General features: G+C 41.0%; 1 protein-coding gene across 4 annotated transcripts in view; it reads right to left on the bottom strand.

Moving 5' to 3' along the window:
* Positions 1-22,043, bottom strand: part of LOC119737202 (maestro heat-like repeat-containing protein family member 1) — a 50,599-nt gene extending 28,556 nt beyond the window's left edge. The window contains exons 1-19 of one of the 4 annotated variants that reach the window (XM_038211382.1): positions 21,812-22,043; positions 20,240-20,385; positions 14,940-15,071; positions 14,632-14,688; positions 13,422-13,584; positions 11,397-11,495; positions 9,383-9,534; positions 8,891-9,031; positions 8,436-8,528; positions 7,713-7,902; positions 6,810-6,883; positions 5,866-5,997; positions 5,032-5,139; positions 4,132-4,317; positions 2,337-2,478; positions 2,144-2,202; positions 1,888-1,995; positions 1,003-1,122; positions 286-408 (exon numbers count right to left, since the gene is read on the bottom strand). In XM_038211382.1, the coding sequence (XP_038067310.1) occupies positions 286-408; positions 1,003-1,122; positions 1,888-1,995; positions 2,144-2,202; positions 2,337-2,478; positions 4,132-4,317; positions 5,032-5,139; positions 5,866-5,997; positions 6,810-6,883; positions 7,713-7,902; positions 8,436-8,528; positions 8,891-9,031; positions 9,383-9,534; positions 11,397-11,495; positions 13,422-13,584; positions 14,632-14,688; positions 14,940-15,071; positions 20,240-20,385; positions 21,812-21,869 (2,283 nt within the window). In that variant the 5' untranslated portion in view covers positions 21,870-22,043. The remainder of the gene's footprint in view (positions 1-285; positions 409-1,002; positions 1,123-1,887; positions 1,996-2,143; positions 2,203-2,336; positions 2,479-4,131; positions 4,318-5,031; positions 5,140-5,865; positions 5,998-6,809; positions 6,884-7,712; positions 7,903-8,435; positions 8,529-8,890; positions 9,032-9,382; positions 9,535-11,396; positions 11,496-13,421; positions 13,585-14,631; positions 14,689-14,939; positions 15,072-20,239; positions 20,386-21,811) is intronic. The other 3 variants (XM_038211383.1, XM_038211384.1, XM_038211385.1) reach the window with 3 other exon arrangements.
* Positions 22,044-22,627: the final 584 nt, after the last annotated feature.

The raw sequence follows: 22,627 nt of genomic DNA, 5'->3' as shown, positions 1-22,627 counted from the left end.
AACAGATGGAAACAGGCAATTCAAGAGAGAAGTATCTGTTGATATCTCCATTTAAACTGAGATAGTTTACAAGAAAGGGGGAAAGCAAGATTCTGGCAGGGAGTTCCAAAAAGATGCAGTCGGAGGAAAGAACCTTGAGGAATACTTGGCTGTATACGCCCTTAGGAATAAAAAAAGTACATGGATTGAGAACTGCTTAGCAAATCATGTAAAGCGGGTATAAGTTCATGTTGGGGGAAGGTTTAGGCAAATCCTAGATTGAGATCTCCCCGAAACCACACCTACCTTGACCAGTCCGAAGAAACCGGTGGACTTGCGGGCCATGTCCATTTTGGTCACGCTCTCCAGTTTGGCCAGCGCAATGTCCAGGTGGGACGAGGCGCAGAATCCTAGACCATAGGCACAACCCTAAGGGGGAGACAGGGTGCAAGACATTGACCATCAATGTGAGCAGAGGCTAAATTTCATAGAGATGCCAAGCACAGAAATTTGCTAAGCACAGAAAATATATGCTTAGCAAAAACAGGTCACCAGCCAAAACTTCATGGGATGTGTTTTGATGTGACCGGTTCCCGACTGATTTCTGCTTAGCAGATTTATATGCTAAGCAATATTGCCTGCTTAGCAGATATGATATTGACCCCTGATCCTACAAAATGAGTCTTAAGGGCATTTTTTCCATTAGTTTTCACACGTATTTGATAACATATGGATATTATGTGGGTGAAGCGTTGACATTGCCTATGGACTTCCATTGTGCAAGAGTAGATCTGGCGACTTCTGACAAATTTTGTAGGGTGGGGTCACAAGTGTTATTTTTTTTTCCAAATTAGCCAATCAGAATCAGGATCTCAAGTAGCCGCAACCAATCACATCAATCGTCAGTATAATTTTCTCAGTACCTGTTAAAGACCTTTTACAAAACTTCAAGACGAGCGGTTTTGAGGTGGCCTAAGTTTCGCCGCTGCACGGAAATAAAAAGAACTTTGAGGAAAATCTTACTTCTCTCTCCAAGTGGTTGTTGTGACGGACCGATGAGAACATGATGTCCAGATGTTTCTGCACAAACTGCGTGTTTTTCACTTTTCTCATCACTACACCAAGACACTTGTACAAGAAGTTCTGGCGAAAGCAAAAAAAGAAGGAAAAAATGAAATTTTTCCTGTAACCTCCCAGATCATTCAAATCCACCAGTACAGAATATGAAATTGGAGATGAAACTGCTCAGACAAAAATGTACTCCATAATAAAAATCGAGATGTCATATGCAATGAAAATGCAGTTAAAGTGCAAACATATCAAATACTTTGTGGTCAAAAGGACCCATGTAAACCGGCCAAAAGAGCACAGCCAGATGACCTTGGACATAGAGATAAGAGCTCCCGGGCTCTGTGTATATACAGTAGCGCTGCCTATCACGTGTACAATAAACAGACCCTACGCACTGAACCATGAGCAACGGCAAACTTTATTGGAGATTAGATGAACAATTCTTTTGTAAATGAAAACATGCGAGCCTAAACCTCAACCGTGTGCAAGTACGTTGGCCGCCTGTATCGTATGCAGGCTCGGCAACAACAAAGACTTGTTTTTAAGACCACTTCAAAAAACAACGTTGTGCCGTCCGTGCGCCTAAATGTAATAAATTGAGAGCGTTAACGAGGTAAAAATCTATGCATTTCCACAGTTTTTCTTCTCTTTTTCCAGTTTATTTTGAAGGCCGGAAAAACCAGAATTTTGTGAGATAAAAAAAAAAAAAAAAAAGGAACTCAGGCTAAAACCGGGAAAGTTGCATCTCTGTGGCTTGCATCACTGTAGGAAGGTTACACACACAAAGCTAATAAAGTTAGGGTTGATGATCTAAAAGTAGACAGAAGCAAAGCTAACCTTTTCCTCAGGCATCTCTTGGTACAAAGGGATGTGATCTCCAAGGGCTGCTCCGATATCACAATGCCACTCCTCCTCCTCAACGACATCCAGAGTCTTAGACAGCAACTACACAAAGGAAAAACAAAATAGGTTGTCACAAAATTCCAAGAACATGCCAAACCTTAAACAAAGTAAGCTCTTCATAATCCAGTTCGACTGAAGAAGTCTTTTGGTCGTGAGCCATTTTAAAGGGAAGTCGGAATAAATGACATACCTTCAGGAGCAAATCTTCCCAGGATTTCTGGCTCCACTTGTCTTCGTCATCGAGATTTTCTGCAGCAAGAGACGAAACGAGTTTTGGTATGACACTATCCCTTATATCTACTACATCACGGTGAATTTAGCAAGCAGTCATCGAACCTTCCACCATGAAACTGCGAGTCAAGTGCTCCGCCCTCCGGCCTTACCTTCTATGTACTGAATGAGTTTGGGTATGACAGCATCCCACATGTCCACCACTGCGTCGTGAATGTTTGGCGACATCGCTAACATCAGCTTCAGGACGTGGATACCCCGCTTGCGTCCGTTGTCTGGTCGACCAGCCATGACCTAGAAAAACAAATCGAAGATTATTTCTAATTAACCCTTTAGTCACGGTCGCGCCTGAAACTGCCCGGCCTATTACTCATTGAAGCGCCCAAAAACTGCCCGAGCACTCTATAGGTTTATTGATTCTGCAGTGAATAAACACAATGTAATACAATGTAACACAGATGCTAGCTAATGGGTTATTCAATTGAATAAATGTACACAAAATCGGCTTTTCCGATTCAAATGAACTGTGATAAAGGCATTGCTTTTTAATTGTTCAGTTTGCAGAGTTGTAATGACTCGAGTCAATGACTCGACTTGAGTTTTTTTTGGTGACTCGACTCGACTCGAGTCCCTAAGGGTAAATGACTCGACTCGACTCGAGTCACTGCGAGCAAATGACTCGACTCGACTCGAGTCCCTCATCAGAAGACTCGACTCGACTCGAGCGAAGGCTAATAAGACTCGATCGAGTCCCAAAAATAAAAAGCGCAACTTTGCGAAAAGTATTTGCAATGGCTTACGGTGCAAAATGTATGCTCACTTTACTTTGCGAATAGCAGTCATGTACAAATATACAAGTGTCACAGACTCCCACCTCATGGTTCTAGAACGCACAAAATACTATCCAGGAACCAGATTTTCAAACACATTTTCTAATTCGCTGTTTCATCATTGGTTTTGGGCTATTTCTTATAAAGCTTTTGGATTATTGCGCTTGCTAAAGTTATGGCCTCCTTTTATAAATTTTGGTATACATAGTGTTCAAATAATCGTGACTCGAATTGACTCGAGCTAAATATTTGACTCGACTCGACTCGACTCGACCTTTTGACCTAATGACTCGACTCGATTCGAGTCACTTCTTTAAAATGACTCGACTCGAGTCACTTCTTTAAAATGACTCGACTCGACTCGAGTCACAAAAATCAGTGACTCGTTACAACTCTGTCAGTTTGATGCAAATTTGTTAAGGTAACGCGAACGTCACAATGAAACTTCAATTATTGACGTCATGAAGTTCACTTCACTTTCGCTTTCTCGAGAAGTATGAACAAGCCTTTACTGTGACAGGACTTGTGATAGGACTTGTAATGTACTCGTGACAGGACTTGTGACTAAACTACAACACTGGAATGTACTTCGCATCGTAAGTGTGAGCTAGTGCCTTCACCAAGTGTGTCCCTCACAATGGAGTAGGGTGTGCATTTACTGAAAAAAAAACACAGGTACCCGGGTACCCGTTAAAGACTCCCAACCCCAAAATCTAAATCTCGGAAGTTGTTTTTCACATTGTTCATTAACGTCCCCACGATAATACTACCACAATCGGTGCGTCAATACAGCAAGATACAAGTGCTCTTTATGTTTACGGTGTAAACTGCATTTTCGCAAGCGTCACAAGTGTGAATCTACTTTGTTTTCCATATGTCTAGCCTGGTTTTCAGTTTGAAAATTCCCCCAAAATGACATTCAAAATCTTTCTTTTTCATTTTATGAAAAGTTACTAATTATACAAAAATAATTTCATAATCTGGAACTGGTTCCTGACATAAGCGGTCGAGTAATCAGGTACCCAGTTCCGATAACCAACCCTACAATGCTCTCGTGAGTGATCGAATAGCGCCCTCTACCGTCCACACACGGGGTCCATTACGATAACCAACTTACCATTAGCCTAGCCACGAGAATGTTGGGTTTGGGCAGGCTGCTCAGTTCTTCGTACAGCAGCTTGTAGTCGTCCGTTTCTTCGTCGCGTTTCTTGGCTCCGATGAACGCGAGGCTCTGGCACAGCGTACCCATGGCGTCGGTGTACTGGGGCTGAACTATGAACTCTAACAGGAAGGGCCACAAAACCTGGGAAAGTAGGAACATTTTATTTTGGTGTTATTGTTATTTTAATTGTCCATTCAGTTTAGACAATAATAGCTTTTTGTCTTGCTATCTACTTTTTGTGCCATATGCTCCTACTGGCCCTGTAGTGACAAAAATGCAGACAAATTTTAAGTCGGTGCTTTTTGGCACAAATCTTTAATTTGAAGGTATGGTGTTTCAAAATCAAGGCTTTTCCTTGCTTTGGCTTTAGGAGATCTTAAGTCACGGACTTGAGAATGCTGGCTCAATATGGGTTTAAATCCCATTTTAGGAACATCAAAATCTTATGGTTTATTTGAAAATTTGAAATTGTAATAAAAAAAGCTGTGTAAAAAAAAACTTTGATTGAGCCCCGTTTGCTCGTTCCCAGGTTTGCAGCATTGCTAATGTAGCTAGCATCGTGACCTTGGGCATGATCCCTGGCTACATGGCATATATACAGGTTTATGGCTTCTGACTAGCGCCCTTGAACGAGGGCATTGACTATTGGAGAACCGCCAGCATGGGGCTGGATAGCTCAGTTGGCAGAGCACCGGAACGGCAAACCGGAGGTCGCAGGTTCAAACCCTGCTCCAGTCAATTCTTCATTCAACTTTGAAAAAAAAAAAAAAAGAATTGTAAGTGATTCTGGGTGTCGGAGATGAAACCAAAGCTGGAGAAGAAGCCGAAGTTTTGGAAATGGCATACGAGACTTACCGATTCCATGTCGACGACGGTGGTTGTAATGAGGTGTATGACGTTATCACACATGGCTCGCAATGCAGCACTGTTGACTGGATCGGGATCAACTTTTTCTTTTTTGCTCTGCAAAGTAAAGTGATAACAAAAATGGAACAAAAATTATATTCAAAGTTAGAGTAGATCTTTTGCAGCTATCCAAAGAGTAACTGAAAAAATAATTGTTGAAACGATTAAGCTTGATTTAAACGATTAAGCTTGATTTAAAAACAGTAATGGCACTAAACTCCCTATGAAATTATTCTTCCTAGCACGCCATCATCGTGAAGAAAACAATAAAAGAAGGCCATTTCTAAAAATGCGTCAAGCGACGCATTTTTGGAAATTTCCATTAGTAGTTGGTTTGTAATTCGACAAATCTGTGAATGGGTGCATGCAAGCGTTGGCACGACGCACACGCGCGCGGTTGCCGTTCAGAGTGTTCGGTTCAGTGTGTGACATCGTGTAACTGCAATTGGCTGAGAGCGTGTCCTGGATGCCGATTTCGGGGGCAATTCAAAACACGACTCGGCATCTTTAGATTTTGAGCACTTTTGTTGCTTCAAATGAAAAAATGCACAAATACAAATGACCAACCCTGCCTTTAACACCACAATACACACGTGTCAGTTTTTCAAAAGTTAACATTGGGTTCAGTTTACATTCACATTCAAAAACTGTTAGGATTGACTTTACCAAACTGAAATGTCCTTGCGGTATATGGGCTCCGTGCGCAAACATTAGAGAGGGCGCTTAGTTAAACCACTTTTGTGAACTAGAAAATGGCGGGAAAATTAAGGAATTAGAACTTACGGTTTGCACGACGTCATTGGGCTGCAGCGCACACTGCTTGACAACAAACTCTATCATGAGGTTACCGCCCTCCAATTCTAGGTAGCCATGGTGGGCCATCGCAATCACTACCTGGGCAAAGATCTTCTTCACCTGTTTATAACGATACCAAAAAAAACCCCAATTAATCAAAAGCAATCAACTAGTCTTTAAAAAAAAAAAAGTATGACTGACTGACTGACTGACTGACTTAGTCTACGAGTACAAATATTGTCCTGAACTGAAACATTTGGGTTCAGCTCAGCTGGACAAGCTGGATTTTCTTATATCTATTACTGGATTTTCTTAAATATTAAAAACAAAACGGTCCAAAGGGTTTCTTAAATCAATTCCACATAAATGTTATTAATTGTAATTTCTTTTAAATCTATCTGCATGTTAAAGTTCCACCTACCAAGAGGATTAACCCTAACCCCCAGGCACTTCTGGCTAGGAAGCATCCTCAATCCTGCAAAATCCTCCAATTGCCACAATGTAAAAACTGGATTCAGCTTCAATCCTCCAAAATCCATCAGTGGAGGGCCTGACCATTGCCACAATCCTTCAAAATCCTCCAACAATCACTGTTAATGGGTTGAGGTAGTGCCGATGACATTCAGAAGCAGTGCGGATGATATCAAGCATAATGCAGGGCTCAATTATGCATGACTGAACATAAACAATGCTGTGTGCAGCCTACGAACTCGACACCTACAAACTCGACACAATGCGTCCTCCAAAATCAGCCGACACTATTTTACCATTCGGCATCGATCTTCCGAAATCCAAAAATGCTTGGAGGATTTTGGAGGATTGAGGAGGATCAGGGTTAAGAAAGATCATAATTTGGTATATTTTAAGTCGTGTATTGCAACAAGTTTCACTATTTTATAAAAAGTAAGATAACGATGGAATGACAGACTAACCTTGTTGCTCTGATCTGCTAATATGATCCTCAGTCCTGACAGCACCAGAGACTTTTTGTTGTCCATATGAGGTCCTGCCATACGACAACAAAATTGACAATTTAGACCAATCAGTTCGACAAAAAAACAATATCCCAAGTTTTTGCTTGGTAATTTTCAAATCCAAACACGTTTGCTGTCCTCTTCTTTTACTTGTGGTTCCTTGGCTCAACTTGAGCAACACTCATGACTCTGTGCCACATGTCTTCTGATAATAAGAAATTGGCTGCCGTTTGTTAAAAAAAAGTTGTGACCTAAACTTGTCACAGACTTTGGATTGGCTACTCTCTTCTAATCTGTTGAAGCACAGTTTTACAACTCAAGAGCTAGGCTTCAACAATAACAACAGCCTGCTTCAACCTCCAACAATGGAAGCAAATACAGTGGAACGCTGCTATAACGAACATCGTGGGATCCACAGAAAGTGTTCGTAATAACAATCGTTCAGTATAGCGATTTTAAACTGTCGGTACCCTCTTTTGACCAATAGTGAAGTCACTGAACTGGCATTTCTCACATCCCGCCGCCGCACGAGGAGTTGTCACAAAACTTTAGCAACGGGTGGTTTTCCCTTTTATTCGCTCTTCACCAACACGATGTAACCATGGGTGGTTTGGATGTTCGGGAATTAAAAGTGGCCCAAACAGTGTTTAATACATGTACAACCGGTAGTTTTTTGTTAATCTGTTGACTTTTTGCAACAACGATGTTCGGTACGTTTTGTACATTAAAACTGGGAGCCAATTAGGAATATGTTCGGTATAGCCGAATGTTCGGTATAGCAGCGTTCCACTGTACACCTTTAATGTGATAAAAATCAAAGGCTGCGCAAACTGTGTTCGCAATATTGTCATTTGTTCCTACCATTAGAGTTAATGAGTTGCTTGAAGACTCCTAGTGTGCCGATGCGGATCCTTTCGTTGCCTTCTAGTTTCTGCAGGAGGTAGGCGACAACTCGATCTGAGAAGGAGCGAGCGACCACGGCAAAGCAGCGAAGCACCTCGTTGTGATTCTTCATCGTCAAGGGGTGGTTGAAATCAGGTGGGACGCACACCTACAAAACAGACGCAACCAAAGTTTCAGAGAGCACTTCTACAAATACTTTACTAGATTGTCTTTGAAGGACTTTGCAAAACAATCTCTTAAAATCAGCTCGGAAGAGGGTGGCACAGGTTAGGAATGGGGGATGGTGTATGGGATGGGGTTGGGGTGATGTTGAGATGGAGATGGGGGGTGGGGTGGGGATGGGAAGGGTGGGAATGGGGTGGGGTGGGGTTGGAATGGGGGTGGCGTAGGGTTGGAATGGGGTTGTGGTGCGGTTGTGATGGGGTGGGATGGGGTTGGGATGGGATGGGGGTGAGTGGGTTGGGACAGGGTGGGGTTGGGGATGGGGACAGTGTTGGGATGGGGATGGGGTTGGGACGGATGGGGGATGGGATATGGGATGAGATATAGGGTGGAGGATGGAGTAGGGGTGGCTGAGGTGGGGTGGGGACAGGGTTTGGGTGGGATAGGGGTGGGGAGAGAGACATGTCAATATGGTGGGTACCACACATCCCCTGGGTAGGGGTGTCTTCGTTGTCCTACCTGGGCATGTAGTGTGTTCAGTATCGTCTCCAGCTGAGCCTCAAGCATGGTGCTGCCATTAGCAACGGCCGACTCAAGAATCATACACAAACCCTTTCAGAAAAAAAACATAGGAGGAGTTAACAATAAATGGTAGAAAAACGACGTGGCGAATTCAACCTCAAGAATTGGGGCTTTTCAGATTCTGACAAATGCAGCGGTGGAGAAGTCCAGACAATGGCCCACCTGCTGACATGTGGTGGAGATACGTGCAATGTTGACGACCTCCGCGAGGGCAGTGATGTGGCAATAGCTGTGGCAAAGCGACGGCAGAACGTCGTCTGACACACGAGCGAACGAGTTAGAAAATCTATTTTGAATACAGTAAATCCTGACTCATATTTACAATAACTCTTCAACACTGCAAAATAAGGACAAGTGCCAAAAAGACAAAGAGAAAGAGAAATTGTAGAAACCTGAGTTATGAAGAATGGCTCTGGATGTTTCTTGTACATGTTCAGGATGGTGGGAATCAATTTAGGGACCTGCTCCTCTAAACGCTCCTGTAGGATGATCTTGGACATGTGGCCCAACGCCTCCACAACCATCAAACGAAGCTGCAAAAATACATACGAAAGGAATTATCATTATTTCAATGCACTGTTTTTATCATAATGTAGCCTGTGAGCCGAAGTATAGCGCCCTCAAGGGTGCTTGGGTATTGTACGTCATTTTTTCCTCTTGTTTCAACGTATTCGCGATTTGAATGATTCTTTTACTATAAAAAGAAAGCTTATTAATTGGGCTTACACATCCTAGATCTAAAAAGTGCTACATGCAGAACTTCTTTAATAAAAAAAACATAGAGGGCACCATTTGGGTCTCTTATTTTTTTAATCAACTGGTACTATTTATGACCTAAGGGAAGGAGTGGGTGGGGGGGGGGGGAGTTGCAAAATATTTCAAACCTTGGCTTCTTTTGACTGTTGCCAAGCGTTGAAAATGTGGTCAAAGGCAGTGAAGATCTGCGTGGAATAGGTTGCCTTGTTGATGGTGGAGTCGGGTGCATTCTCAATGTTGGCCACGTAGTCTTCGATACTCTCACTGAATCGAGCCAGTGCTGCAAAATGAAATGGAGGAAAGTCTTCAAATACATCCGTGTCAGTGGTGCTATGGGTCTGATGGCTATGCGGAAGAATCAAGGTGATGGATTTGGTGATATATTGTTGATGTACCCTAACGTGGCGTGGCCCCCAACATGGCGCACTTTGATTTTTCGCCTGTAGCGCCCAGCTAGAGCAAAAGTTTTAACTGAAATTTCACAGAAAGTGAAATTTCATCAAGTTCTAAACACTCCTGTTCATAAATCGCGAGTTTATTCACCCGTAAGAAATTTTGAAGAAAAATTTATTTTGGCGTGATTTTCCGATATTATTTGCAAGTGCAAAGTGAACCCTTTGAAAATGCCCCGAAAAATAAGAAAATAATTTTCTGACAAACATCTTGCTGGGTATGTAAGTAGAGATAATAATCATTTATCAGAATTTATCAAGTTTACAGAGATTCTTAAATGTTAAATGAAGATTTATTCAAGTGCACCACGTTAGGGAACACTCCGCCAATTTGTGCCCAATTTCCAGACGCCACCGTTTTTGAATTTTGGATTAAATTTTATGAAACTGAAATTGTTCACAGAGGTTAAATAGCAAGCATTAATAAGGTAAAAGTACTGGTATTTTACTGCATGAATTTGAGGTTTGTCAACAAAGAGGTTTGGCAACATTACACGAGGAAAGTCGGGTAAGCTTCGAAGTGCGCCACGTTAGGGAACACGACTATATGTCGAATAATAATAACCAGTTAACGTTGATAATCAGTTCTGTAGTTATTTTACAATTCAAGGCATGTCAGGAGGTTGGTTGACAAAAGCTGCTGGTTAGTTATAATTGCTAGCCGGTTTCTAGAGAAAATCTGATTGGGTGCATGTTGGTTGGTTGCAGTAAATTACTAGTTAGGCTAGTTAGTTTCTAGTCATCTACTGGTGGAGTTTGTTACTGGTTAATTTCACAGAGGTGCTAAGTACTGATCAATATGTTTCATAACAAAATACAGGTTAAAAACAAAAACATTGTGAAAATAATATTCTACATGAGACATGTTCTTGGCTAATTTTTCTCTTGCCACTTTAATGTGCTAAGCTCAGTCAATTTATGTGCTAAGCAAAAATCTGCCAAGAACCAGCCACAAGCAATATGTATTGCATGAGTTTTTGCCTGGTAACCTGCTTTCGCTAAGCAAATGTTTCTCTGCGCTTAGCAAATTTGTGAGGCGTTCTGGCAACATGAGACGGAACTGGGCACAGGCCTAGTGGAGAAAACTGCAAAAATTGAGCGAGGAAGATTTTTTTTCTCGATTTTCAGAACGATTCATATTTGTAATCTTTGATATGTCTACTACACGTTTGTTAAAGATAAAGTATAAAATATGTGGAATAGATGTGTTTTTAAGGAAAAACAATTCGCATCTTTCATTTTCACGAATACAAAACTCCAAACTTTAATCGCTTTTTCTCAGTATTTTACTTTTTTGACATGTCGATAAATGCGATCTTTAAACAGCCATAACTTGTCAACGGAAGGTCCAATTGAAGTTTAACAACCATATTGTAGGGAGATTTTTTTCTCTTTCTTAATAGACCATTATCATGTTGCGGCCATCTTGATTTTTTCCCCATTTAAATCAACGTAATCAAAGCGTGGCTTGAAGGAAAAATAGTCTGGTTCCATTTTGCACAAAAACCCTTTATCATTCAGTATTGTTATTGGATACAGGGAACATGACTGAAATGGTGGCAGCATGATAAAGGTCTTCATCTGCAAACCCTCATTTCTACCTCTGCCCAGTTCTGTCTCATGTTGCCAAAACGCCTCACATCTGTGTGCTTAGTAACTCTAGGAAACTTGTAACTCGTTCACAACTTACCGTGCACACAGACCCACTTCATGTTATCCTGTTTGGCCATGCCCAGCATTGGCAGCAGGGTTCCTAGGGTGGCTGTGAGAAATGGAACGAAGCCAAAACCTGGAGGACAGAAAAAACACAGACATCAACTTGATAGGGCTCTTTCAAATGACGTCATTTCCTACAGACCATCCGCACGTGGCCACGTGCATCGGCATTTTGAGCGTCAACTTGCATAACGTGCATCGGCTGCGTCGTATTTCGAACACATTTCAAGCAACAAGCGCGCGTGTTTGGAACATTTTCAACACTGTGCAATGCGTGCTGGATTTCGTAATGAGCCCTATTGGAACCAATATTTTGACAAGGCATACACTCAAAGAACCTTAAAACCCTCCCTCTCTGGCTGGCAATTTCAACAAGCACTATGAACTGATGCAAGACTGTACATTTCTCATATTTAATCAAATCGCCTGGTTGACTTTGAAAGATCTTGGAGAGTAAGAGTTAAAATTGTTATATAAAGTAGATTCTTAAGGATTTAGCACAATAAAAGAAAAAAAAATTCTTGTCCTTTGGTTGAAATCTTAACACTGCAAATAATGCCAACACATGCAAAACAATGCTATAACTCCTAGATTTTCCGATTTTGCAATTTTGGTGACCGTTATCGACAAATTTATCTGAAATAACAGCATTAGAAAGTCAAACCCTCACAGAAACAAAAAGTTATTTCACTTTCTACGTCCAGATTGTGGCCCGAAGTTCCACTACCAACAACAGACATGAATAGTGAATTTAGGGGAATAAATAGCTGATTAATTAATGCAAGGCTACGGTTTCAAAAAAAAACAATTTGCATCATAATTAGTTCATCTGCAGTAGATATGCAAGCCACACAGTGACTTTTTTAAAGCTTTTTCCATCATGTACAGCAGATGCAAATCGTATGATAATTATGTCAAACTAAATGAAACATTTATCTCTTTCCATTATTTCAATTATTAATATTTCAACTGTTAATATTTGAATCATAATCAGTTCATACATTATGTTAATTCTCAATCAAATGTTAACACTGATCTATATTTAATTATTAAAAGAATCTAGCACAAACTACAGCTATACATGTACGTAAGGGTAAATATGAACAATTGAATAAATAATGCAACAATCTGATCACAGAAATGTTGGATGAAAAATATGAACATGTGTACAAATACATGTATATATAATTCTGACAGACATCATGCATTTCAGTTAAGCACAAAATGTAGACCATGTAGCATTTGTTTACAAAGTTGGATGTTGTGGTTATTTGATGCCATCTTTCAGCAAACGGCTTTCTTCTGGTATGTATTTCTCTTGAAATATGAATGGTTTACACGTGTTGGCATAACACTCCATAAGCAGTAAGCACAGAACAAGTTGTTTACATTAGTGACGTAAACCTCCATACCAGTGGCGCGCTTGGGGGGGGGGGCTCACAATTTGTTTTATTTTGTTTTGAGAAATTAAAAAAAGAAATGTTGCCCAATTGTTTTTGCCGCAACTGATATTTCTTTTTTGGGGGGACGGACTATTTTGACGTTGGTGGCGCCATTTACACCCCTATTATACTACTTGAAAATAGGCCACATACATATCACCACGATCAAAGTAGGAGTTAACAAAAAATTGACCCCAAATTTTGTTTACAAAATTGACAACCTCTTGGGGGGGGAGGGGGCTCAAGCCCTCCGAGCCCCCCCCCCCCCCCCCCTCCCCCCTTTGGTGCGCCACTGCTCCATGGCCCACATCCACGCCATGAAATAGTGCTTAAGGTTAGCACAATTTCCTGCTATAATTAGGACAACTTTTCTGCCAACTGTTAAACAGCGCTACGAAATAAGGGCTCCATCGGAGGGGACACATTGCACGCACAGACAGGTTCACACACATACAACGTGAAGTTGGTACTTTGTTAACGATCAAAGGGGGACGGGTGCTTGTACAAGCAGTCTATAGACTGTATGCCTGAGCTTTTTCAGAATTTGATGAACTCACTGTTTGCCGTGGCCAGGTTCGCCATTGTCTGGACAACAAAGAAGTGCGGCAGGGTCCCCGGTTGGAACTTGCGGACCAGTTCCTCCATGACCTCATTGCAGTACTTGTGACCGAGAGCCACCAGGACCCCGCTGGCTGCGGTCTGCCATTCCGGCTGAACTTCCTAAAAACAAAATCGGGTCGAAAAAAAAAATTCAGACAGGTGCAAGATAAAAGTGGGAAAAATTCCAGTTATTAATTAACCCTAACTCCCAAGGCATTTTTGCTAGGATGCAACTTCAATTCTGCAAAATCCTCCAACTGCCTCCATGTAAAAATGTGCATACAGCCTCAATCCTGCAAAATCCTCTGTCATTTCTTGAATGTGATTCTTGGAGGGGTGACCACTGCCTCAATCCTGCAAAATCCTCCCGCAACCACTGTCAACATGTTGAGGCAGAGCCAGTGACACCCTGGAGCAGTGCGGAGGATTTTTAAGTATGATCTAGGCCTAAATGTATGTACGGCTGAGCATAAACAACAAGAGGTCCGGCCCAAGACCTTGACATGGTGCATCCTCCAAAATCAGCAACGCATTCTTGCCATATAGCCTCAATCCTGCAAAATCCTCCATTTTGTAAAGAGGATTTTGGGAGGATTTGGGAAGGTTAGGATTAATGCTTCTGCAGGGACACTCCACATTCATCACAGGCAACGAGCAATGTTCCCAAACTAGAACAGGTTGTTCCAAGATTGCTTTCCATTTGAACAAGCTTTTCATTGTGCAATTCCTCAGCCATATGACTGGAAGCCTAAATCGAGGTGGTACCTATAACAACAAAAAGAAACATGCCAACTGAAGACAGAAGGTATTGTTGCCGATGTGCTCAAACTGTGATAAGTTATCAGGCTGCTACCCATGGAAACAAACAGTACTCCCAGTAGAAGTATTCAAGCATTCTCTTGTTTTGCTACATTGAGATGTTTGTCAGGTTATACCTAACGGGTGACGTGAGGTTTTTGACGCTTGAAATGTGCGTTTCAAAGTCTGTTTTTCAGAAAATCACCAGTGCTGAACCATTTGCAAACCATAAACTTTGTTTTGGTGATTACGGCAAAAGTGGACATGCTTCCCAAATTCTGGCAAGCAGTGAAGAAAACATGAAGAAAAGTGCACAGTTCATGCATATAACCATATAACCAACCGCTACCAAATTTTAAGGGTTTTTACCCCCAAATTCTTTGTTGCTTTGTCTTTCCATAACATTGCCAGTTTCTCGATGGTATCCTGAAAGTATGATTACACACAAATAAAAACAATTAAAATTTCTGTAATGTTCTCTCTAATATATGTCTCCTTTCTCTTAAAATTTCAAATCCGCTGCTGGATATTACTTTATTGCTTTCCTTCGTAGAAAAAAAAGCGCTCCGCATCTTTTCAATCAACGTCAACTTTTGCATGGTAGTACATGTACGTTGCACAATTGTTGGGATATACGATCCCATTTGCCCACTTCTCCAAAGACACCGTCAGTTTACCTTGGTAGCAGTGAGTTCATCCGACGCCAGCTTGACCAGGTCTGGGATGAGAGGCAGCGGTACTCTGTCCAGGGTCTCCTTCAAGATGCGCTCCATGGTCTGCAGGATCACCACTCGATGGTCCCTCTGGAGCTGATAGAAAAAGGAGAAAAATAAGACTGCATCTAAATTATTTGGCTACGGCTTTGCAATTATATACGCACCTGTGGAAGCGGCTTAAGTCCTGTACCACAGCCACGTGTGTTATAGTATCCACGTTATTTGTACACGGTTAAAGAGGTTGTGGAATGCTCGAAGACATTTCCGTCATTTTTCAGGTATATGTAGCCTAAGGTGTGATGAAATAAAAACGACTATTGTTTCTGTCATGAAATAAGTACAAAAGGTACTTTTGAGAGCTGTTTTTCAAGTCCTGTCATGCCTGTTTCGACCAGAACGTGCAATTTGTGTAAAAGTCGTCGTTGCGGGCAGCAAACAAAACACAGTATCGTGACGTAATAAACAGGACTCCCGATGCAGAGTAGCATATACAAGTCCTGTTTATTACGTCACGATTTACTGTGTTTTGTTTGCTGCCCGCAACGACAACGTTTACACAAATTGCACGTTCGGGTTGAAACAGGACCTGAAATATAGCTCTCAAAAGTACTTTTTGTACTCATTTCATGACAGAAACAATAGTCGTTTTTATTTCATCACACCTTAGGCTACATATACCCGAAAAATTACGGAAATGTTTTCGAGCATTCCACAACCTCTTTAAATAGGTTCTCTCAAGACCAAGTCTACATCCAGGTATCGGAAAGTCAGCGTCGCCATTGTAGTAGGCAAAGATCATATGGCACACTGAACAGTACCATCAGTACAGCAAGTCTTCAAAGCTGTGATTGATGACAAAAACTGTGAGAAAAATGCGCTGCCAAAACTCAGTGCTGGGTTGGCTCGATTATGACTAACCCGAACTCCCTAGTGTCTTTTACTAAGTGCTGGCCAGAGTCTGCCAAAATCCATGACTGACCCTGCTTCACATAATGCTTTAGGACCAAATCCGCTGAAATCCACCACAAGACCACCACTACTATAAGGTGGATTTTGATGGACTTGGTACTCATGGCTTGCCTACCAAAATCCACAAAATGGGGGAACAGATTTTTGATGGATTTGGGAAGGTTAGGGTTAACGGTACAAGGCACAGGTAGTGACCATTTTGCCATTTTATAAACAATCTGCGGTTATTTCACATGAAATAAGCCCTGCTGTCTAGTTTACGATGCATGAAATGGTTGCTAACCAAACCCTTGCCCACTGCAATGATGGCCAATCACGGGCAAACCGGATGGTCACATGGTAATTTGAAATTTTACGATCGGAACCAATACATCGTAGCATGATCCTGCTGGTCATGTTAAGAGCACACGCGTCATATGTTTTAATAGGAAACCTCACCTCTCTCTACAAAATGAACCGATACTAGCATGTAACATGCAAAGTCTAAAAGCATTTCAGTAACAATCTAGAAAACGTTTCTGAACAGTTTTACTGTATTAAATACGAAATACAATAAACAACAATTCTTATTACTGACCCCCTTTTGAAAATATATTTGTTCCTCTGAAACTTTTACATCAACAAGGAAGTTTTTTGGAGGTCAGGGTGGATTTTACTGTTTACGGCAAATTTCACCTTTATTGCACATGGGTTTGTTTTTGCATTCAATAGGGGACGTTGAACAATAGAGGACATAGGGTCCCCAATTCCTGATGGTCCACGATTGATGATCGCGAACAAAACATTTGGGAGGTCTTAAGGTACAAACAAAAGAGGGACAATTGGGGGTCCACAATTGAAGGTGTTTACACACTTGTCTGACTTGGTGCTTATTTAAAGAAGGAAATCAATTTCTGATCATTTCAGTTATCGTTTAGTAATTCATTGGGCAGAAACATATTGTCAGGTAAACAATATCTGGGCAATTCCATGGTTACTCACGTTACATTTTTGATGTACTTTTGAGTTTTCATGGGCTGTAATTACCTTACTGAAAAGGTTTCATAACTGTTATCCCCATGGTAGATAGAGTAGACCTAGACCTACCTAAGCACCAAAGATGACATCCAGAAAAGTATGTTAAGTATGATAAACAAGTCGCACAAAATCGGTTACTAACGTTACGAAAATGTAAAGTGAGTAACCGATTTTGTTCGTCTTGTTCATCATACATAACACATTTTTCTGGATGTCATCTTTGGTGCTTAGGTAGGTCTAGGTCTACTCTATCTACCATGGGGATAACAGTTATTAAACCTTTTCAGTAAGGTAATTACAGCCCAAGGAAACTCAAAAGTACATCAAAAATGTAACGTGAGTAACTGTGGAATTGCCCATCTTCATATTCCATTCCACACTGTTTATATTACAGTAGCCCAACCCTACATGGGATCTACAGACATATGGTTTATTTTCACAGGTGTTTAGATTAACAACTTTTTTTTTTTTGAATTCAGACATTGGCTCTATGCCAAGTTGGCAATGACAAATAGATTGTGTTGCAAAATATTAAAATAAAATACCTAGAGTTTGGTTCAGGAGACAGCTACGTCTGGAGATAGGTTGGGGGAGTCAGGTTGGCATAGCGGTTCTTTCCTCGCCTTCCACCGCTGTGACCCGGGTTCGACTCCTGCCCAAGCCACATGTGGATTGGGTTTTCAGTCCTTACCTAATTCCGTGGGTTTTCCCCAGAATATTCTTCTTGGGTTTTCCTCCCACCTCTAAAACTGTAATTTCTTCTTGTTGTCTTCTCTCTACAGGTTTCTTCAGGCTTGCATGCTACAGTGCCTAGGGCACTTTTGAGGAATCCTTGGTTTCAGTACCAGATAATTAATAATAGTATAATAATACAATTTTGAATGTTAACATAATGAACCTCTCTGTACCTTTCACTGAATCATGTCTATAATTAGTTGAAAATTGTAACAAATTGAATGCTGCAGAGGAGAAATACAATGCCATCAAAAAAATTAACAAACTACAAACGTGCGTATCGCACCTTCTAATTTACATATAATTGACAAGCGGGCCCACTGAACCATTCATTTTGCTGAACTGTTCATTCAGACGATATTTATTGCATATGGGCTGATATATTTATGACTGCCTGGAACTTGGTGTAGGATTTCCGTACCAGCACGTATTACAAAAACCCAGGGTAGTGCAAAAGCCCAGCACATAAACATCTGCAAATATTTACGCTCCGACAATGCATATATACTATGGTCTGTGTAGACATGCGGGCAACTCTGCTGCAATGCGTTATTGGCCCGACCATCAGGGGTAATAATGATTACGTACCGTTTTGGCAGTTACATGTATGTCCGTTTTGTAGGCCCAGATGTTAATATTATTTATTATTTTATTCATTTGTGGGGTGAGTGTTGCCCCTCAATGTGTTTACGGGGCTCAATTTCCTGGCTCGTGATTGCTGGAGGATTGAGGCAGTGGTCACCACTCCAAGGACCACATTCAAGAAATAACGGGGGATTTTGTTTGAGGCTGTATGGAATTTTTACATGGCAGCAGTTGGAGGATTTTGCAGGATTGAGGCTGCATCCTAGCCCAAATGCCTAGGGAGTTAGAGATAATTTAATTTTAGAAATATGCTCCCCCCTCTTAAATTGAATAACACCACTACCAGAATACTCAGAGACAGTTCCACGTCTACGCTAGTTGTACCTAAGTGCAAAACTGATAGATATATGAAGTCTACAATTCCTGTCTTAGCTTAACTTTTGCAATTCTTAATTGTTTACAATGTAGGTGCAAGTGAGTACTTCTTATTAGACCATCTTCCCTGAATGATCTGTCTTCAATTTTGATTTTTTTTTTTAAGTTTATAAATCAGTTGTTTTAATATTGTGCTGTTTTGTGTTGTATATACATGATCCTATACTTTGTTGTAATTTTATGCTTCTATTCCTTTTAACTGCTATTTAACAATTTTTAATTCCTGTAAAGTGTAAACGTGGTTATATCAGCGACTCTTTTGTGGCTGCCTACCTCGTGTTTTTATATGAATAAACCAGAATAATAATAATAATAATAATTTGAAACCTTCCTACTGATATAACTGCCACAACTGTGAAAAAAAAAACACTTCCTCTCCCATAGCTTTTGTACAGATTAGTCACCATCTGCTAGAAGTAAACCACATAACTGTCAAAACCTATTGCAGGGGCTTGATAGATACGATGTCCTTGAATACTGCTACAACTTGTACTGCAATTCTATAGACCTTATGCATAGCAGCCATTGCCCTCTAAATAGAGGGCAATCCGGCAATGCCTTTTTTTTTGTCTGGGATTGAGTGAACCCTTTGCGCTTTCATTGTTACTGAATGAAATCATTCATTGCCAGACACTTAAAACCCACCGTATATTATCGTCAGTCAAGGCACAATACCTTCAGTTGACAATATTTCCAAAGGCTGCCAACTGTACCAATATCAGCCTAATTTACAAAAAAACGGATACAGACTGTCACTTGATAGATTTGGACAGATAGGTTATCTCTCCATGTTGTCACTGAGAGAGTTTGGGGGGTTGGGGGATTTAAAGGACCCTTCAAGCCAGACAATTAATCAATGTGCATCAATTATAATCAATTTTTTTTTTGTGGGGTGACTACGGTACCTCAAGTCAACCTAAAGTCTGTGAGAAAAATGTACACAAACCAGAAGTGGGCGTGGCCTATGGCCCAGTGTGGGATAGTCCATTGCTTCGACAGGGTGCCAAACACTTTTCAGAAACAAAATTCCCTGAGTGTTTCCGTGATATTTCCCTCGAGAAATTCCAAAATTCCATGAGTGTATATTTCACTTTAACGAGGTTGCTGGGAAGTCAAGAGATGGTTGCTGCACAAAAAAAATCCCCAGAATTTTCCCTGCCTGGAGAAATTGAAACTCTTTGTCAAGGTTTTTCCATGATTCCAGAGTGGCAGGGAACCCTGTGGTTACAGCAAACAGAGCCAGGAAGTGGGTCGAGAGAAGTGGGTCGAGAGGAGTGGGAGGGTGTCGGGGGGGGGGGGGGGGGGGGGGGGTAGTATCAAAAATGAAGACCCCTAAAACGAAGACCAAAGGCCGAAGACCCACTCAAAAACAAAGACTCACTCGAAAATGAAGACCGTTTTCGAGTGAGTCTTCGTTTTTAAGTGGGTCTTCGTTTTTGAGTGGTTCTTCAGTCTTCGTTTTAGGGGTCTTTGTTTTCGATACTACCGTCTGGGGATGGGGAATTTTCTCATTGACCTACCTTGCTGTGTTTCCGCAGGTAGTTGTGGCATGAATGCAGCACCAATCCCGGCTTCTTCTTGCCGATGTTGACCAGCGACGTGGCAATGATGGTCCGCACGCCCATATTCTTGTCGTAAGCTGTATCAATCATGGCCATCACCATGGCTGTTGTGGACAGAAAAATATTCACAACTAACATTAATTAGTTACATTTTTTTTAAAAAGCAGTTGATATTTGACTGTGAACTGGTCCCTGATTATCTTTCGGTATTGAAACAGCACGGCACTGAACATGAGCAGTGACTGTTTTTTGGGACTTAGACATTTTTATCGTGACGAATCTTGACCCAAAAATGTTCTTTTTTAACAACTGTTTTTTATAAAGAGTAATCAGAAAGACAGAATGGAACAATCCGAACTAATAATCATAGCGGATATTTTGCCGTCACCAGCAACATACCTCCTCATGCTATTTTGCCATGTGTTCGCTGTGATTGGCTGTTTTGATGGGAAAGAAAATGACGTCACGCTATTGTTATTACTTACGAGTAAACTAGTAATACATTACGGTGACAGTACATTAATGCATTTAAAGAAACGGCTGTCATCGAGCTACCACTAGTCTAGGTTCGAATCCACCAATGCCCATTTTTCATCCACTATTTTTCTTCTTCAAATTTAGAGTTGGGAAAGATTTCCGTACTAGGCCACCACTTTTTTCAAGCGCCAAGAAGTTGCATCCTTTATGGTTATTTCCTCCACTTTCCCTTCTCTACTTTCACCCTCTCCTTTCCTTTATTCCTATATATTAATCAGTCACTTACTTCATCGAGATTCGAACCTCGGACTCTTGTTTGAAACACAACACTTTTACCGCTAAACCGCACATGATCGCTTGTTCCAATGATCAATCTTTGGACGTATTTAAAGTTTCCATTGAAATAAACTAAATATTCACGAGAAATTAAATATTCATAATGACGTATTGCACATAATGACGTCATTGGCCGGCTCATGTGTTGTCATGGTTGTCGATGTCATGCATATAACGTATCGCTGTTTTCCAGACACTTCAATCAATGTGACCGGCTGCCTCCAACTTAGTTCTGCACGACGTGTGAATCCAAAATGTGCTCCAAAAACATTTTTTTCCAAATAAAATTTTGCATTAGGCCTACCGGAGCTTCCTGGAATAATCTTGGGTGAAATCTCAAACAAGGTGAGGTGAAAATTGATGTGTTTGGCGGCAGGCAAATGGTGGTCTAGTATGGAATTCTTCCCCAGTCATTGCAAAAATGTTGAAAAGACATGAATCTGGGACTGAGAAACATTTCCAATTTTGTAAAAAAATACTTAGAAAGTTTTCCTGAATCTCCATTGACTTAGTAGGCCTACAAAACCCCTGAGGGGGCGTCAGGATACAACATTATTTCCTTTATCAATGTCACTTGTGATACTTAAAAACATTATGTTAATAATATTACTTAAAGCCCCAATGGCAATGTTAAATCTCTCAGCAACAAAATATTAAAAGGGCAATAATAAATTATCACGAAATAGCTGCAGCTATCAAACCCTTTTTTTGTCTTACCGTCGATTTGGCCGCCCGTGCTGAATCCTTCATCTTCCCCAGGTAACGGCATGATCATGCAACACAGTGTCCCGGACACTTTGCTGGCTTACGGGAAATTTTTTATGCAAAGGACAACCACTTTTCGGGTCTTCTTTTTGCAGAATTTATCAACCACTGGCACTATTTAGCATGTTTAGTGACTACCGTACTCATGGTCAGCTGACAACACACTGATATGCATCGAGCGTGTGCGTAAAAAAGGCGTGCTCACGTACGTGCGTACACTTACTACGTAGTCTGGTCACGCGACCACTTGTAGGGTCAATTCCCAGGGCAAGCTGAAATTATTTGACGGCTGCTTTCAGAGACTAACATTGTCAGTCGCCAGTGTTTTTATTTGGGTATGGGATTATTACGTAATCGCCGAAACAAATGAAACTTTTCACCAATGAGCATTGACTATAGAGGCAATCTTGCTCTTTTTTGGGGCGGTGCTATTTACATTAACAATTTATATTTTATTGAGAAAAATGATGTCTGCTGGGTGGGGCATGAGTGGGGGGGGGAGGTAATTATACACAAAGAAATGCTGAATGTCATTTCACAAACTGGAAGAAAATTGTCTATGTAGGGAGCACTTTTTTAATGCCTATATACATGTACATGCAACCACATAAATGTAAGGCTTTGGAAAGATCCTCACAACTTGCAGTCGTTTAGGGGCATGTACCCTGCCCTTGGTTAGTCATTCACAAGTAATATACATGTACAGGGTTTTTGTATCATTTTCTGGAATACCCATTTTCTGTTTATTACGTTAACATTTTGGCTCAA

This window comes from Patiria miniata, unplaced genomic scaffold, assembly GCF_015706575.1.
Source record: "Patiria miniata isolate m_02_andy unplaced genomic scaffold, ASM1570657v1 HiC_scaffold_3, whole genome shotgun sequence".
NCBI classification, from domain to species: domain Eukaryota; kingdom Metazoa; phylum Echinodermata; class Asteroidea; order Valvatida; family Asterinidae; genus Patiria; species Patiria miniata.
Note: the sequence above shows the minus strand (reverse complement) of the source record. Positions and strands in the feature narration are given on the sequence as shown.